Raw genomic sequence first — 17,870 nt, 5'->3', positions numbered from 1 at the left:
ACAAGCCGAACTCGCGCCTGGCCTGCCGTTCCCACGCTGCACTGAAGGGAAACAGCGTTTCTCTCCCTCCGTAGGATAAACCCCTTCTCCTTCCCAACAGCCCCCTCTGTGAAGCCTTCTGGGTTGCCGCGACACCCCAGGATTACCTGTCATCACCCTCAGCAGGTGTTCAGCCCCTCACCTGCCCATGGTCTCCCCTCCCCCAACCTGTCCTCTACCTCACGTCGCACCTTTGGGATCGGCTTTTTCCATCTCCTTTCCACGTGCCCCTCCACCTGGACGCCCCCTCCCCTCAGACCCTTCCTCCCCTCCTCTGGTCTCGAGGAGTCTCGCGGCATTTCCCGGGGCGTTAGCGGAGCCGCCAAGGGTGGGGGGCAGCCTCGCAGAGCTGGGTCCCTCCCCAGCAGGCGGTGAGGGGGGTGCCGGAGCGTAGCAGTCACCGAGACGCCCCGGGCGCCAGCCCGGTCCTTCGAAGGCTCCGCCCCACTGGCCCCGCCCCTCCAGCCCCGCCCCCGCCCTGGCGGCCGCGCGTCCCCGGCAGGCGGAGCCGCAGGAGCGGCGGCGGCGGCGGTGGTGAGGAGGAGGGGAGAGCGGGCTGCGCGGCCGCGACTGCTGGGCGCTGGGCTGGGTGGCGCTTTTTTTTTTTTTTTTTTCGCAATTTCCACTAGCGGGGAGCAGGAAACCCGGCGCAGCCGGGCGCAGCGGGTCGCGATGCAGCAGCAGCAGGAGTCGCCCCGGGGCAGCAGCAGCAGCAGCAGCAGAGGCAGCAGCGGGCGGCTTTGAGCCGCCGCGGCCGCCGCTACAGAGGAAAAAGCCGACCCAGCCGCCCGACCCCCGCGCCCATATACCAGCGCCCCGAATCCCGCGCCCAGGTCCCGGCGCCTTGACCCCCGCGTCCGCCTCCGCTAACTTTCACGCTGCCTCGGCGGCCCGGCCCGGCTCGACGCCAATGGGTGAGTGGGGGGCGAACGGGTGCTCACCGCAGCCTGGGGCGGCGCGCCTGTCCCGGGACCGTGGAGCTGAGGAGGGCGCCCTAGGGGCAGGGCCCCGGCGGGTGACACCGGGGTGGGCACCCTGCCTGCCTCGCGCGCTCCTGTTCACTCCCACTCGCGCCCGCGTCCCTGCCGAGCCCGCCCGGCGCCCACTGGAACCTCGCGGGGGCCTGGGTGGAGGAGCGCGGGGGCCGGCCCGGGGCGGCTGGCGCGGAGGGATGCAGGGGGTGTGGTTGGCTTTTCGGGTGGGCGGGGAGAGTTTTGTCTTGGCCATTTTCTCGCCCCCAGCGCGCCTTCCTTGCGCTGAGGGCGGGGGTACAGGGAGCTGGTGGGCTCCGGCCCTGCGCGCCGCTTGCGGTTCCTGCCTGGCCCCGCTGCAGAGGCGGCGGGGGCCCGGGTGCCTTTGCCGGGGGCTGACGTGGTGGTGGGGGTGGCGGGAAACGCCCCATTACCCGGGCTGGCGTGCAGTCCTAGGGTCTGTAGCGCCTTGACCCGCCTCCCTTGACGTCCCTTTTCCTCCCAGCCCTGACCCCTCTCTGCCAGCCTGACTCCCTCCCGTCTGGCAAGCTCTCTGCTCGGTGATGCTCAAAGGCCACTTCCCACACCCTCTAAGTCTGCAGGGTTGGGGAACTGGAAAGGGTGATATAGTCCTTGATTTACTGGTCAAAGATCAGTTCTAAGTAGCCAACAAACTCTTAGGTCCCCTGGGTCCCATCTGGTATAGACCCCAGAGTATTGAAGCCACGTTGTCCAGATGAACTGGCACTTTATTGGGCAATGGACTTGAGATTGCCAGGGCTATTAAACGTTTGGGCCACCCAGGTAATATTCTTGGTGGTAGGCAGTCTGTTTTTCATGCCTCTGGCACATTACTTTGAGGTGTTTCTAGGCCAAGTATAGGAAGACTGTAGATTTTAATAAATCATAATGAAGTGAGACCTTTCTGGGTTCAGGTCATAGTATTTAGGTAGGTGAGTCAGACAGTGAATGGCCAGTAGTTAGTGGTGAAGACGGATGCACTGGAAAAGGAGAGGTTTAACCCCGGCAGTTGCTGAGAGTTCAAATCCCATTTGTGGTCATTTTCCAGAAATGGGTTTCCTTTTCCAAAGTGATGACGATCTGATGGCTTCTCAACTTCAATGTCACTTTTTTCTTAGTGCCCTTCTCTGATCCCTGCACCACTCCTAGTTTAATTTAGTTCCTTTCTGTTACCCTTTCTCCTATAGCACTTTTTAAAAAATAGCACTATTAGGTATTTATTTGAGTTTAACATTCTGTCCCCTACAGTAAGCTCCATGAACATGGGGACGTTGCTGTGTTGTGCCGTTTTGTTAAGCACTGTTTTCTTTGGTGCCTGGCACAGCGTAGTCCCTAAATAAATATTTAATGAATGAATGAATGAATGAGGGGTTAGTGGAAGGCAAAACACTTAGCTTGGCACTCTTGTTTTGCTTTGGCACCTAATAAGATAATTTAGTTCATTAACAAAGTATATACTTGAAACATCACCCATTACTTTCACAACAGATTGGTTTCTCCTGAGGTAACCCCAAATGCTATTTTGATCATCTGTCCTTTTGGTTGGGTCACCTAAAGGATTGCACACACACACACACACAAAAAGATGTTTGATCCAAGCATCTTCTTTCATGGCTGGACTGTGTTTTCTGTATCTCAGTGGGAAGAGGACTGAGTTCTTTTTAAGAAACAGACCTGTAATTTATCTTTCAAGTCTGAACTATTTTCATTATCCAGAACCTCCTAAGAAAATAGAAAGTGCTTCTGCAGTTTATAGCCCTTTAAGGCTTAATCTTTTTTACTGTAATCATTACAAAAGGGAGAGGGGGCCCTGAAAGTGATTTTCAGTTATTTCAGGTGTTAATACTTAGCAGTGCTAAGAGTAAAATGGACACTGTCATTTAATTCATTAAAATGTTTAGAGTGAGATTTGAGATGCTGAAAGTACTTTGGGGGTAAAGATCACATGCTGTTTTCTAAAGTTTTTTCAGCAGTGTATTTGTGATGAAGCAGAGTTATTTAACAATTGATGCTGTATGTCTTCTGACGGAACCACCTAACAATGTTGTTTCTGAAGCAGGTGTGTGTACACACAGGCACATCCCCCTTTCCAGTCCCCCATATCACTTTGGTTTTCAGAAGATTTGTCCAGTTTATTAATTTGATACACTTCCATTCTTATCGAGTCTGATAATGATTTTTCCCATGATGGATAACACAATAAAGCTGTATTACATAGTCTTTGATCTGAAAAACAACTGCAAAGCATCAAATCCCAAACCCTGAAATGAAGCCAGGTAGTTGTGAAATGGCCTCTTAAAAAGTGCACTCAGAGTGTGCCATCTGAGTTTGCAGGAAGATGCCTTCAGTAAATGCAGGGAAAGGCTCTTGTAATTACAACTGCACAAATATTATTACAGCCCAAATCTGTGAGTCCTGGAGGATCTGCAAGCCCCGTGAAGGATTTCTGTTTAAAGAATCCCAGAGTAACAACAAAGTGTGGACTGTCGTTAGTGTATTGTATTGGTGTTGGTAGACTGCTTTACGGAGGAGGCAATGGCACCCCACTCCAGTATTCTTGCCTGGAAAATCCCATGGACAGAGGAGCCTGGTGGGCTGCCGTCTATGGGGTCGCACAGAGTCGGACACGACTGAGTGACTTCACTTTCACTTTTCACTTTCATGCATTGGAGAAGGAAATGGCAACCCACTCCAGTGTTCTTGCCTGGAGTATCCCAGGGACGGGGGAGCCTCATGGGCTGCCGTCTATGAGGTCGCACGGAGTCAGACACGACTGAAGTGACTTAGCAGCAGCAGCAGCAGACTGCTTTATGTTAAATCAACTAAAGCTGAAATGAATATAATATGTTCAATAAATAGGCTCGAGTTAGAGATAGGCTCCACCTCTTATCTATAATGACCTTTACTTTATCTTCTTCTAGCCATCACAGCTACCTCCTGGTTGCACAGATCTTGCTTGTTTCTTCTCTGACAGCTCTAGTTCTTACTGTGTTATTGATATTCTCTGGTCACCATTTGTATTTGTAATTGTTTTAAAGCCAGTTGCACACAGTGGTCAGTATTTGTCTATTTATCCATCTATCCCTCCGATATTTATTGACCTCCTGCTTTGTGCCCAGCATTGCGCTAGGAACAGACACACAGCACACAGACCTGCCAGCTTGCGTTTCTCATTCTAGTGGGAGAGGTAGGCTAGAGTCCAACACTTACAGCAATATGTAATTATAAACCCTGGTAGGTCTTGTGAAAGGAGATTAGAGAGGTGGGATCTGAATTAGGTTGTGGAGGGTTAAGGACAGCATCTTTGAGGAGATTGAGTTGAAATCTGAAAGTTGGATGGGAACCATCACTGCCCTCCTCTCCCTCACCCCCCAGGACCACCTGCAGTGAAACAGCCCTGCGCTGTGGGCATGCCAGGGGTATCGCAGTGAGAGAGGTTTCCTCTGGATTAGGAGCTGTTAGGAAGCAGGAGTGAGTCCTGATCGGGTGCCTTAGTAACCTTACTTAGAAGCGGGGAAAACCAGAGTAAGGCTGGGATTGGTGAAGAAGCCAGAGTTGGTCCTAGAAGCCAGGACCCAGGGACATTGGGTGACTTTGGTGGCTTGGACAAGTTCCTGCTTCATCTGTGTTCTCACTTGATTACTGAGTGGTCTTGTCAACTACGTGATGAGTGGGGGCAGGGAGTAGGACTTGGTGGTGGGGAGATAAGAGCCATCTAGGTATATTTGGGGGTGACTTCCTTAATATCAGCCCATCTGGGGGCTGTTGTTTAGCCTTTACAGAGTGGACAACTTGCACACTCCACCTGGAATCATTCCGGGGGGATAGAGCAAGCTGCTGAAAACCAAGAAGCAGCACAGCTGTTAATGGGAGAGATGGAATGCAGGAAAGTACTGGAATCCTTTCAATGTGAGAGGAGGAGGATCTCTCATACAATGGTACTCAGAGTGTGGTCCCCCAGTCAGCAGCTTCAGCCTCCTGGGATCCTGTTTGAAATACCAGTTCTCTGGCCCTCACTGAGTCAGGAAGGCGAGAGCATTAATGCATTAATGAGCCCTCCAGGGGTTTTGATGCATGGTCAAGGTCAAGTGTAGAATCTCATTGCCTTGCAGATGAGAAGGCTGAGGTCCAGAGTACATGGGTTTGTGGGCGCTCTGGTCATAAAATAATATGCCATTATAACTGATACAGGACCTCAGAGAAGGAGGAGAATATGCTCCTAGTCTGGAACAAACCTCTCCTGGAGTTATGACTCAGTTTTGAGAAATGAAATCATTCCCCTGCTTTTTCCAGCTTCTAAAGACAGCCTGCATTCCTTGGCTTGTGGCTGCATCACTCTCACCTTTGCTTCTGTCCTCATGTCTCCTCCTCTCTTTCTCTGACCCTCCTGCCTTCATTTTATAAGTACTGTTGTATTATACCATGCCCACCCAGATAACTGAGGATACCCTATCCATCTCAAGATCCTTAACTTAATCACATCTGCCAAGCCCCTTTGCCATGGAAGGTAGCATACTCATGGGTTCTGGGGATTAGGATGTGGACCTCTTTGGTGGAGTATTAGTCAGCCTACCACCCTCTTATTCCTCTTTTGAGGCCTGCTCCAAAGGTTGTTTTACAACACTTCATCTTGTGTTAAGTCTGTTCATCTCTAGCTGGGTGTCCCCAACTGCATCGTCCTGGCTCATTGCCTGGCATAGGGTAAGTGCCATATGTTAGTGAACGAATGAATAAATGAATAACCCTCTCACCCAAGTGCAGCTACTACTTGAAATTCTCTGAGGCTATTGGCTGCCAGGAGTATGTGTGCAGTTCTATAAAATCCCTCAGGCACAGGGTGCTGACAAGGTCTATTTGCTGACAGTTCCCAGTGGCCTGCACAGCAGCGAGTGAAGAACAGTAATGCCGCATGTGTCACATGGCTTCAACAAAGAGCTACAAGTTTAAGATAGCAAGTTCTCTCTGGCAGTGGTTTTCAACCAGGGGCAATTCTGCCCCCAACCCCTGGGGGGACATTTGGCAGTGTCTGGGGGTGGCAGCTGGTGGGGGAAGCCAGCCTGCTGGCATCTGGTGGGCAGAGGCCAGAGATGCTGCTTCACTTCCTGCAGCGCTTCACAGTCTCCTCCACACTTATTCGGCCCCAAGTGCTGGGGAGGCCGGCTCTGGGTGTTACACAGATGGTCAAACACTGTTCCCTTCCTTCATCCTAACCGCTCTGGAACCTAAGATTTTCCTCTCTGGCCACAGCCTTTGTTTTATGGATGGACCAAGAAGTCGATGGAGAGCAGGACTCTGGCACTTCGTCACTGTTTTGTCCTTTGAGTGCAAAGTGTCTTCACACAGCTTACCCGCTTCTGTCCTTACCTGGATTGTGAAGTTGTTGAACTTCCCTCTCCCATGTGTGGCTCCTCTGATGTTTTGCCTTCCTGCTGGGATGTTCTTAGATGCCAGGTGACAGATAATGGTCCTGCTGCTGCCCACCTATCGGTGCCTGGTTCTGGAGTGCTGGGGGGGCCTTTGGCAGCCATCGACCACACCATCAGATGATGGAACTGAGGCTCCAGGAGGCAATGTGACCTGGGCCCCCAGGTGTAGAACCCAGCTCTCTTTCACTGAGAGAGAACCAGCCACCTGTATCGGTGCTCAGTAAATATCAGGCTACTGATCTCCCCTCCCCCCAGTCCTGCTGCCCACCCCCCCAGCACTGTGAGGAGCTTTCTACAGCCTGTTTCCTTGAGAAGTCTTTTTAAAACAGCTTTATTGAGATATTATTCACATATCATATAGGTCACCCATCTAAAGCATGCAATTCAGTGTCTGTATATCATGTTATTTGTGAAATTATGGTGTAACATATGTAACAGAATTTGCCATTTTAACCATTTGCGAGTGCACAGCTTCATGGCATGAAGTGCATTCACGGCGTTGTGCAACCAGTGCTGCTGTCTGTTTCGAAAACTCTTCATCACTCCTCCCTGTAAGTTTGTGACTGGAAGGTTAGAGTCCATGCCCCATCCTCTGGAGGGGTGTTCCTGGACCACGCAGCCGTTTTGGTGGAACACTTGGTAGAAGCCAAGGATCCCAGTTAAGATTCCAAAGAAATACAGGAAAAGAGAAAGTATGGTTTCGTTGTTTTTTATGATGGTTTTTGCTGATATTTTCTTTGGGGGGTGGGGTACTTCAGTTTTGCTTTGACCCTCCAGGCAGCTCCCTTGGATCCATCTCTTTCATCCTTTGGGAGAATTGTGACTTTCCTTCTGTATCCTGAAGCACTTGTGAGTCAGTGGCTTGGGCAACTTCCTTTGCAATTACTGGGGTCCATTAAGAGTATTTCAGTCATGGGAGAATACACTGTAGTGCCGCACTGGTCTCTGGAATCCACACGTGAGGGTTTGATGGAATGCCACATTTCTTTGCTTATGTCCCTTCAGCTGGCAAAGGTACACTGGCAACTGGTTGGTGATAAGTGCTTGTTTTTCAACTTGATCATTATTTTATGGATAAATACCTTACAGGCAGTCCTGTAGTTCACATTAGGGGGCACTTAAGCAAAGCAAAATGCAGTTCGTGAGCCTTACCTCACTGGTAAACTATGCTTATAGTTAGGCTCAGGAGGAAAAAACACTGATAACAAAAAAATCCTGGGATATTTGTCCTCCCTGAGCAGTATTCACTTGGCAAGAAAAGCTCTGTAAAGGCCTTCGCTTATTTCCTTACAGGGGCCAGGGAAGTGGTGGGGCCACTGCAGGAGGCTGGTCTGTGCCTAGACTCAGGGGATAGAGAGCAAGATGAGTGCTGTTCAGTTCATACTGCTGTTTCTTCCTTAGTGTCTTGGATGAAAGACTATAAATATTTCAGTGCTGATTAATTACTCATTTTGCATAACAAATCTAAGCCCTTAAGCACCCAAGTGTAGCATATATAGACAGTTGAAAATACTGGGTCTTTAAACTTCCACTTCTTAATAGTCAGTGCTCAAACATCAGCCCTGGTGTTTTTGCTGGATTTTTCTGGACTCTTCTAGACTTAGAAAACTTGGGGCCCAGTTCTAGGTCTGGTCCTCTGGGGCTGCACCAGTTTTATCCATCGCACACCCACTCCCCGGGTGAAAAGTCTTTAATTAGCTTAGTGTCCTCTCTAATTATTCCAGCTAGTTCTCCTTTTTGTGCCTGGGGCTAGAAGGAGGTGCTTGAACCTTGTTTTGGGTGAGCACTGGGAAGGTCTGCTCTGGCTTTGCTTTCCCCACTCCGAAGCCAGCTTCTCTGTGGATCTGCATCTTCTGTGGCAGGCCCTTCTGGATGCTGCCTTCTTCTGCTTGGGTAGTTTACGTGCTCGCCCAGTTAAATCCCAGTTCCGGGTTCCCACAGGGTGACTCTGAGTCCCTGGAGTTGGTGTCACCCTGGAGACACACGAGTGCGTGGTGTGTGCCCACATCTGTGAGGGGAGGGAGTGCCTGGTTCCAGTCCCGTGTGAGTTCTTAAGGAGGGCCTCCTTGGTGCCAGGTGAATGCTGGGTGCTGGGACAGTCCTGACTGGGGTGTAGCCCCGCCCCTGGGATGGGGTGCCTGGGGGCCACTCTTGGGGCAGGTACTATAAATGCAGATGCGCGAAGGTGCCCCATTGACCGCACTTCCTGGCTGTCTTGACCAAGGGACCATGGGTGTGAGGTGTGGTGCCAGAGCCGTCAAAGATGAGCCCGCCCCCCCCACCCCCCTGAGGGACGGCTCCTGGCTTTGCTGGGCACCCTTATGCTTCTGAGTGAGTCACGGCTATTTTTACCTTTTGAGACCCAGAGTTGTCTAACTGAACTTGGTTTCTCCTTTTGAGTTGGCACCACTTAAAAAGTGTGGATGTGACTGGGGGCACTTGGAGGGGTTGATGATAGTGCGCCGTGGGGGCAGGGTGCAGTTGTGACATTGTCTGAGTCTTTTAGGGAACCTGTGGGTTTTTAAATGGAGGAAGAGATGAAGACGTTGTGAAAAGCAGCCACCGCCTGGCCGGGCGAGTTAACCGCCGGAGCCAAGTGATGTCGGGGAAGGGGCAGGGGACTGTGGCTGCTGTGTGCTTGGGCTCCCTCTCTCCACCCTCCCACCCTTTCTCTTCTCTTCCTCTCCTCTCTTGCTCTCCCCCTTACTGGGTTGCCTTCCCTTCTCTCCCCCAGCCCTCCCCACACCTTCTCTGTACCCCACTCTCATCTCTCCCCAGCCTTTCTCTTCCCTTGGCCCTCTCTCTCCCCTCACTGCCCACCCACCCATTCCAGACCCGCCTCCTGCTCATTCCCTGTTTCCCTTCAGGCCTATTTTGTTGCCCCCTCCACTTCTTTCCTTCTCTCTTCCCCACAGCCTCCCCCACTCTGTCCCCCCACCTCGTCTCTCCCATCCCTGGGTCTGTCCCATTCTCCTCCAGGTCCCTCTGTCCACACCTTCTCTCCTCCTAAGGGGACCTCCTCTTACCCTCTGTTTGTGCTTCCCCTTCTTACCCCGCTTCCTTCCTCCTTCTACTCCCTTTCTTCCCACTCTTCAGCCTCCCCGTCCCCTAACTCTCCCCTAACTTTCTCCCCCTCGAACCCTCTCTTCTCTCCCCTCCCCCGTTCTCTCCCGCCACTCTGTGGTCTCCTCCCCTCTCGGCCCACATTCTCTCCCGCAAGCCCCTTTCTCTCCTGAAATCCCGCATGTCTCACGGCCTTCCTGGTTCTTCCCATAAACCTTCCCCATAGGGTACTGCCCCTGCTTCAGCATCTTCAGCTGAGAGCAACACCTCTTTCGTGGATGAAGCCATTGTGTATTTAGTGTCCTCTAAGGTCAAGATGGTCACGTGAGGATGTGTAGAAATGGCTCCCACTCCACCACAGACACTGGGAACCGGTTCGCTGCCAGTGAGGACAGTCGTCTTAAAGGATAACCTCTTCTCCAACAGTGGTGCAGGGGGCTCCATCCCTGACTGAGGGGAGAGGCAGGTTCTAGGATGGATATGTCTTCTTCTAGTTCCAGCATTCTGTAACCCTGAAAAGTTTTTTTGTTATAAATAGTAACTCTATAATAGAGTTCAGAAAATAGGAAGCAGGACAATTTAAATTGAGGGCTCATACAGCACCCCAATACAAGCACTTTCATTGTATCTTTGTGTGTGTCTTTTTAGGGGCTTCCCTGGTGGCTCAGTGGTAAAGCATCCATCTGCCAATGCGGGAGATGTGACTTCGATCCCTAGGTCCGGAAGATGCCCTGGAGAGGGAAATGGCAACCCACTCCAGTATTCTTGCTTGAGAAATCCTGTCAACAGAGGAGCCTGGTGGGCTACAGTCCATGGGGTTGCAAAGAGTCAGACACGACTTAGCTACTAAACAACACCAACATACATATCTTTAGACTTTTTACTATATACTTGTAGATAATATTAATATATGTAGTATATATAATTGTACATCCTGTTTTTTTTTTTTCTATGCCATAATCATCTCCAAAACTGGTGTTTGTAGTAGCTGAGTATGTGAGTTCCTGAATCCTAGCTTATGGAACCATTTCCCTACCATTTGAGCATTAGGTTGCTTCCATTATCTTGATATTATAAATAAAGATGGGATGGACACCGTTTTCCTTTTTATCATTTAAGGAAACCAGATTGCAGGCAGGGTGACATTCCACATCCGTTCTTTGTTTCCATAGCCTCCATGTGACTGGAATGGCCCATGCTGATGATAATGACGATACGTCCATGAGGGTCAATTACTGCGCACTGGCAAGGTGCGTGCCATCCCTGTGTTTGCTTTCAATTTTAGTTCAAGAAACTGCTCACGTGGCTTATCACCCCTTCTGTGCCATATGTGCTGTGTGTGTCTGTGAGCGACACAGGGACGGGGAGAGAGGGAGGCGTCTCTGAAGGAGACTGCCGGTGGGACTTTGCTGTTCCACAGCGTGTGCCTGTTGCACTGTGCCATTTGGAGACAATGAATCCTGGTTCAGTGCTCAGGCACGAGAGAACGGGATATACACAGCGAAAGGTAAAACCCTCGGAGACTTGCTTCCTTCTCTACTGTCTCTTTCTTTCCATCCTTCCTCTTGCCCTCCTTCCACTTCACGCCCTGACTGACTTTTTAAAGGGTTTTAGTGTCCCAGAACTGCAGGGGAAACGGGGTCCTGAAGGCACTGGGTCATCAATGGGCCTTCTCTTTTGGCTGGGCTGTGGGTCCAGGTCTCATGCTGACAAGGGAAAGGTTGTGACTGTAACCTGCTGTAACTTCCTAGCTTAGCTTTATGTCATTGTCATATGCTCTCTTGAAAAAATTGGACTTTTAGATTCAAAGGACATCAGATAAGGGTGGCTAGAACCCCAGGGTCCAGGCTGGATGAACCATCTTGAACTCTGCCTTCTTGATGCATCAGTATGAGTGAATGGACAGCACTGTGTAAAGCATTTGCTCCCCAGCCACCCAAGTGCATGTCAGATGCTAGCTCGTGGGCGGCCAAAAAGAAGCTGAACATTTATGATGCCCTTTCAAGGCCAAGTGTCCAGTGTCTGTGAAAGTTCTAAACTTCATGATAACGTATTAGGAAGCCTTGATCACTAATGGGTACCAAATCCTTTTTCCCTTTGTTTCATTTTTAAGTTATGAACATAACCAGACTGCACTGCAGGACAGACAAGACAGTTGATTCATTACTGCCATTTATATTGGAATTTGATTAGGTTCTACAAGTCTTTATTTAGTGCCTTTTAGGTGTGAGAGCTGATATAACCAGAGGGACACAGATATCTAAAGTTTCCCTCAATGACACATTTTGGTTAATTCTCATTTCCCTAATTACTTGGGAGATGTGATGTGATCATTTCATGAACCACACAATGAAATAAGCAGTTAAAACTGGACACTGTTAGTTTGAACAAGTTTTGTTTCTCCCCAAAGAAGGAAAGGTGTCCATATGAGGAACGCACATCAAGTTAGAAGACAACTCTTGGAGATAACAGTTGTTAGTTGGTCTCTGAAACTCCCTCCTTGCTGGAGGCTTAGAGAAACCAAATAGAACAGGGTTTCTCAGATGAGTAAGGCTGGAGTTCCTTTCAGGGAGGTATTTCAAGACTCCCTCTTTGCCTTGAACTTTAAAAAATGTTTATTTATTTATTTGGAGTAAAATATATATGACAGAAAATTTACCATCAATTTTTTTTTTATCGTGGTGACATACACGGAATGTGAAATGTACCATCTTAACTATTTCTAAGTGGCCAGTTCAGTGGCAGAAAGGACCTTGACCTTGTTGTGCAAGTGTCACCACCGGCCATCCACAGAACGCTTTCTTTCTTGTAAAACAGAGACTCCACACCCCTTCAACAGCCACCCCCATTTCCTGCTCCCCCCAGCCCCTGGCAACCAGTGTTCTCCTTTCTGTCTCTGTTGGCTTGACTACTCCAGGGACCTCATTTAAGTGGAATCGTACAACGTTAGTGCTTTTGTATCTGGCTAATTTCAGCTAGTGTGGTGTCGTCAGGGTTCACTCATGTTGTAGCATGTGTCAGAATTTCATTCTTTTTTAATTGCCTAAAACTTTGTCGTAACTAGATATATGCTCCTTTTGCTTTTAGCTCATTTGGAAATATAAACCTGCAGTATCAACCTGAAGCTCATTTGGAAGTATAAACTGATTCACAAATGAAGGATGAATTAACCCAATAAAGCTCAATCAACACTAATAGGAGACACAATGACATGTTTCAGAGATGCCATTGTTGCTCGCAAGGCGGCTGGGTGCGCACACTTGATGTGGGGTGCAATCTTTTGACTTTACTTGGTCATCTCATCTCTTCCCTCTTCAAACCAATGTGAGAATCCTTCCTTCACACAGTGCTCTCTGAGGCCTTTTCACGGCATGCTGTGCATGAGAACCGATTCTGAAAGTTGAGAGGATATTTGATCCACATAGACCACGTGTGGGTGTGGACAGTGTCAAGCATTGGTAGAAAATAAGTCCTCATAAGCCCATCCCTCAATGTGCACTGTGGCTCCGTCCTGTCCCCCTGCCTTCTTGAGAGGAGATGAACATCAGGAGCCTTTTAAAACATCATATTTCCCTTCTTTTTAAGAACTAGTTTGATCATTTCCATATGTATCTCCTAAAAACATTTTGTCTGGTTTTGCTTGGTTTTAATTTTATGTAACCAGCATGCAAACCACACAGAGACTTGTGACTGGCTGTTTCTCGTTTTGTACTTCATTTCTTTTCCCTGTCTGATCTTCCATTGTTTGAATGTGCCATTGTGGCTTTTTCGTTTTACTTGTGATGGACTTTTGCATTGCTTCCAGTTTTTGCTACTGTGAATGGGTGTCCTGTCACCATTCTGATCATTGTCTCCAGGTGCCCATGTGAAATACGTCCTTGAAAGGTGTATGACGAGGAGTGATTTTGCTGGGTTGCAAGTTGGTGGATTTCCAAAGTGGTTGTACCAGCATGTTCCCAACAAAGGACTGAACAAACAAACTAATAATGAAGGAGAGAACACCGTATTCATTGAAGAGAGGATGTGAGCTTTAGAAGAGAATGCCTAATTGGTTTTCACAATGTGTGTTCCCAGAGTATAAACATTTCTGCAGCTCCCATGTTGCTCAACATTTGGCCACCTCTGTGTCTATCATCACATCTCCTTCTCTATCTCTTGAGCCTCCCTCTTCCATCCTTTAAAGACCCTTGTGATGATGCTGGTCTCCTCCAGATCATCCAGGATAATCCCCTCATCTCAAGATCCCCTCATCTCAAGCTTAATCACATCTGCACAGTCCCTTTTGCTAGGTTAGATCACATACTCACAGGTTCTGGGAATTGGGGAGGGCATTATGATGTCTACCATGGACGGAGGGAAGGGCTCCATTTCTAAAGGAGGAAGGGGATGTTTGGAGATGATAGTCTCTACTGTATCACATGACTGCATTTTTTTCCCATCTCGTGCCCATGGATAGATTTTAAAAGTATTACATTGTCAGAGCTGGTGAACTTGCTGAAGATGGGACTTTGTTTTCTTATACTTTGTGGTTCTTGGGGTTTGCATATCTAAATAATCACAAAAGAAAACTTTTTGAGGTCTACGTCTTCTCTCACAAGTGAGTGTCCTCTGTCCATCTTCTGTTGGCCGCATTCCTTTCCCGAAGGCCACTTCCCTGTTGTTATGCTTGTAGTTTCCTCAGAAAAGCTAACAGCGCCACTAGCATCACTAGGATTAAATGCGTGCTGAATGTTTGTATTGGCGCAGAGTAGAGGCTCAGATGAGTTACAAATAGACAACAATAAAAGGCCACACTGGCACACTGCCACAGCCCGCTTGTGTCTGAAGACCCCCTCATCATATACTTTGTGCCCACAGTAGGTGCACTGATCAAATACCTTCCTGGTATCTTTTGCCCCTCACAGATTTTTTGGGCATGTGCTATGAACTGAATGTTGAATGTTTTTGTTACTACAAAATTTGTATGTTGAAACCCTTGATCCCAAATGTGATGGAATTTGGTGGCGGGGCTTTTGGAAGGTTATTAGATCATGGGAGTGGAACCTTCATGGGAAGGCAATGGCACCCCACTCCAGTACTCTTGCCTGGAAAATCCCATGGATGGAGGAGCTTGGTAGGCTGCAGTCCATGGGGTCACTAAGAGTTGGACACGACTGAGCGACTTCACTTTGACTTTTCACTTTCATGCAATGGAGAAGGCAATGGCAACCCACTCCAGTGTTCTTGCCTGGAGAATCCCAGGGATGGGGGAGCCTGGTGGGCTGCTGTCTATGGGGTCGCACAGAGTTGGACACGACTGAAGCAACTTAGCAGCAGTAGTAGCAAGAAGAGAGAGAGGGCTTGCTTCCTCTCTCTGTCCCCAACCCCACTCCACCATATGAGGAAACCAGGAAGAGGCTTCTCACCAGAATCTGACATGCTGGCACCGTAATCTTGAACTGTAGCCCTCCAGAACCTTCAGGAATACATGTTTGTTTAAGTAACCTAGTTTATGGTATTCTTCTTCAAGCACCCCAGACTAAGACAGCATCGAGAGGAGGAGGGACCATGAGAACTATGGTGGGATCTATTTACCAGTCCTTGAGTTTGTCTCTCTGGTGGAAAACTGCAAATATTTATATCAGTGTTAAGAGATACACAGACATTTTGGAAAATAACCCAGTTTGAATCATCTGAAATTATAAAATTTATCTTCTGTCAGAATGTGGAAATAACATAAATCAATACTTATCTCTCCAGTGAATTCAGAGCATCTTAAAATGGAGCACTGGACTCAGTCGTGTGGACCGAAAGCAGGGGCTGAGAACACTGGGCTAATGAGTAAGAAGGTTGTGGGAAGGATCCTTGCTGTGGGGGGTGTCCTGGAAATTCAGTGTAGAAAATAATCTCAGGATCTTTGGAGCTGTGAGAGTCATACCAGCTGTCTCAAAGTGCCCTGAGGTGTTTTACAAATCTGGAACCGCTCATGTCATGTTTGAGACTCAGTTTGAGTTTTCTCATGACATTTTAGATCCCCAGCTGCTCTGAAATGCCGGGTCTTGGGGAAACCTTGGCTGCTGTTCTTGTTTTGCTGCAGTCGTGGTACGTCTGTTCAGATGGGCCAGCATGGGGGTTCAGTTTGTCATGTTCCCTACCATGCCCTGTTGCCTCCCAGACACAAGCGGGACTGACAGTCCATTGCTAATCAGGCTTGTGTCTTTGTTCTCATGCTCTTGGGTAGCCTGTCTCCACCCCAGGAGACCACTGAGTGGGCCTTCAAACACCCCCAACCTCAAGAGTTTGAATTCTCTCCTGAAATTACAACCAGATTGTATCTGCTTGATGGGGCAGAAGTACTTTTACAGACAAAGTTGCTAAAACTTTGCAGGTCACCAGGACTTTGAACCTCTAGATGGAACTGCTCTTTAATGATGGACTCCAGGTCACTGTCCTTTGGATGTCCCAGTTACACCCCGCACGATTGATATGTTGGTTTTCATCTGATAACCTTGGGCCCATCGTGTGTTTGCCTGGCCCTCGAGTGAGAAATCCCAATAGTTTCCAATATCCCAGGCTCTCCCTACTCATCAGAGATTTCATTTGAGCACCAAACACTACCAGCGTCTGCTGCACTTTCTTTAGACCATTGTTGACCTTGGCTGCTGACACGTGTGTGTTGGCTCTTGACTGGATGTACCGTGGGAGTCGCTGTTTTAAAATCAGTGGTCCTGTCAAGAGCACCAGGTGGTGGAACTTCCATAGCAGGAAAGGATATTTAAAGGTGCAGCATGACTGGAGAGTTCTGAGTCAACCCTTTTAGGGGTGGGATATAGAGAAGTAAAACCAGGGCCAGTTTGGGGAGTGCTGTGGAAAAGCGAACGTCCTTGCTCCTTGACAAGGTGGGTGAGTGGGGTGCAGGGGGAGGGGCAAGGGGAAGGGTAGGGCCTCATCTGATTTCTGTGTTAGCTCAGGTCCCTGTCTAAAAGTTTTAGGAATCTTCTTTGTTTTCTCTCCTGCCATCAAATGCTTCCTTCTGATAATGGGAGGGGAGTTGCTAAGTCGATAATATGTCAAATTTCTGTGCACCAATTTTGCTATGTGAGGTAGGGAAGACTTTGTGTGGTGCTAGCTGAGGAGCCTGCCAGTCTCATGGCCCCATGAGACTCAGTCTGCTGGCTCCCACAGCACCATTGTGGGCACCTTCCTATCGCTGCCCTGCCCTCCTTGGTCTCTGCTAGGTCTTTGTGTGGTCTCTTCTGTACGTATTGTCCCAGGCGTGGTCCTGGGGAATCTTGGCTCTCAGTCTGGAGCTGATGAGTTCTTGCTTAGGAGGTGAAAGGGAAGAGCACGCTGGGCTGGACTAATCCACGCATGTGCCAGTCAGGAGATCACTTCCCTGGGTTTATAGTTATGAACGGGAAGAAGCTGCCAGTTGGGCATGAGTAATTTATTTTTGAGGAGAGATCATGAGACATCTTATTTATCTTTGCTTTACTTGATCTGGAAAACACAAGGACATCCGATTTGTTGTAGCTAGACATCACCCTCCTTCCCCTTCCTCCCTCCTCCCCACCCCTGACTCAAATATGAATGCTTCTGGATGCGCAGGAGAAGGGTCACCATTTGAGGAGAGGGCACTGGGCATGTGCTGGCTCAGGAGGCCCCACCAAGGACCGCAGGGACCCAATAAATCTTGCTCCGTGGACTGTCATTCCTTCAGTGCCAAGTTGAAGACCATGGCCGTCTCCTCCATGCTGGTATCCCTGCACCTGGCTGTTGTCTCAGCCAGAATGAGCAGTAAAAGAAAAATATCTGTCAAATGACTATAAACAAGGGATGATGTATGACTCTCAGGCCAGAGTCTCGTTTCCCCAAACTGGGCCGGAAATTGATCTTTAACGGCATCGCTTATTCCTGTCTCCTCCGCACATTGCATGTGATCAAGTGCCAGGGAGAGAGTCAGTGCCGCTTAAGAGTCTTCTCTGCCATTGGCCTATTGTTTTGTAAGGTGTATTCATGTTTTTGAAAGCATTTCTCTTTAGAAAGACCTCAAAAAATGGATAATGATGATCTGTGACGTGGTCTCCGTAGAATCTAGCCAGCACGACAGCCCTCAGGCCCAGACCCCTTCAAATGCACACACAGCATGCATCTTCCTGGGGTTCTAGATCAGCCATTAGTAGACACTTGTGTCACAATGAACTTGTCAAGAGAAGACCAGTGGTGGCTCCTGGTGCAGGGCGTGCTCTGTCTTTGGGGCAGCTAGCAGGCTGGCTTGCTCTACTGCTCCTCCGAGGTTCCTTGCCCTGGGTCCACCCCAGCAATTTTCTCCTTGATCTTTCTCAGTTGTGGTCTGCATTCAGGCTTGCCA

General features: G+C 49.0%; 1 protein-coding gene across 1 annotated transcript in view; it reads left to right on the top strand.

The window, feature by feature from the left end:
- Positions 1-683: 683 nt before the first annotated feature.
- SH3KBP1 (SH3 domain containing kinase binding protein 1) overlaps positions 684-17,870 on the top strand; it is a 336,343-nt gene continuing 319,156 nt past the window's right edge. The window contains exon 1 of the mRNA XM_044937139.2: positions 684-953. Within this exon, the coding sequence (XP_044793074.1) occupies positions 950-953 (4 nt within the window). The 5' untranslated portion in view covers positions 684-949. The remainder of the gene's footprint in view (positions 954-17,870) is intronic.

Source organism: Bubalus bubalis, chromosome X (genome assembly GCF_019923935.1).
Source record: "Bubalus bubalis isolate 160015118507 breed Murrah chromosome X, NDDB_SH_1, whole genome shotgun sequence".
Taxonomy (NCBI): domain Eukaryota; kingdom Metazoa; phylum Chordata; class Mammalia; order Artiodactyla; family Bovidae; genus Bubalus; species Bubalus bubalis.
This window is presented reverse-complemented; position numbering and strand designations above follow the sequence as displayed.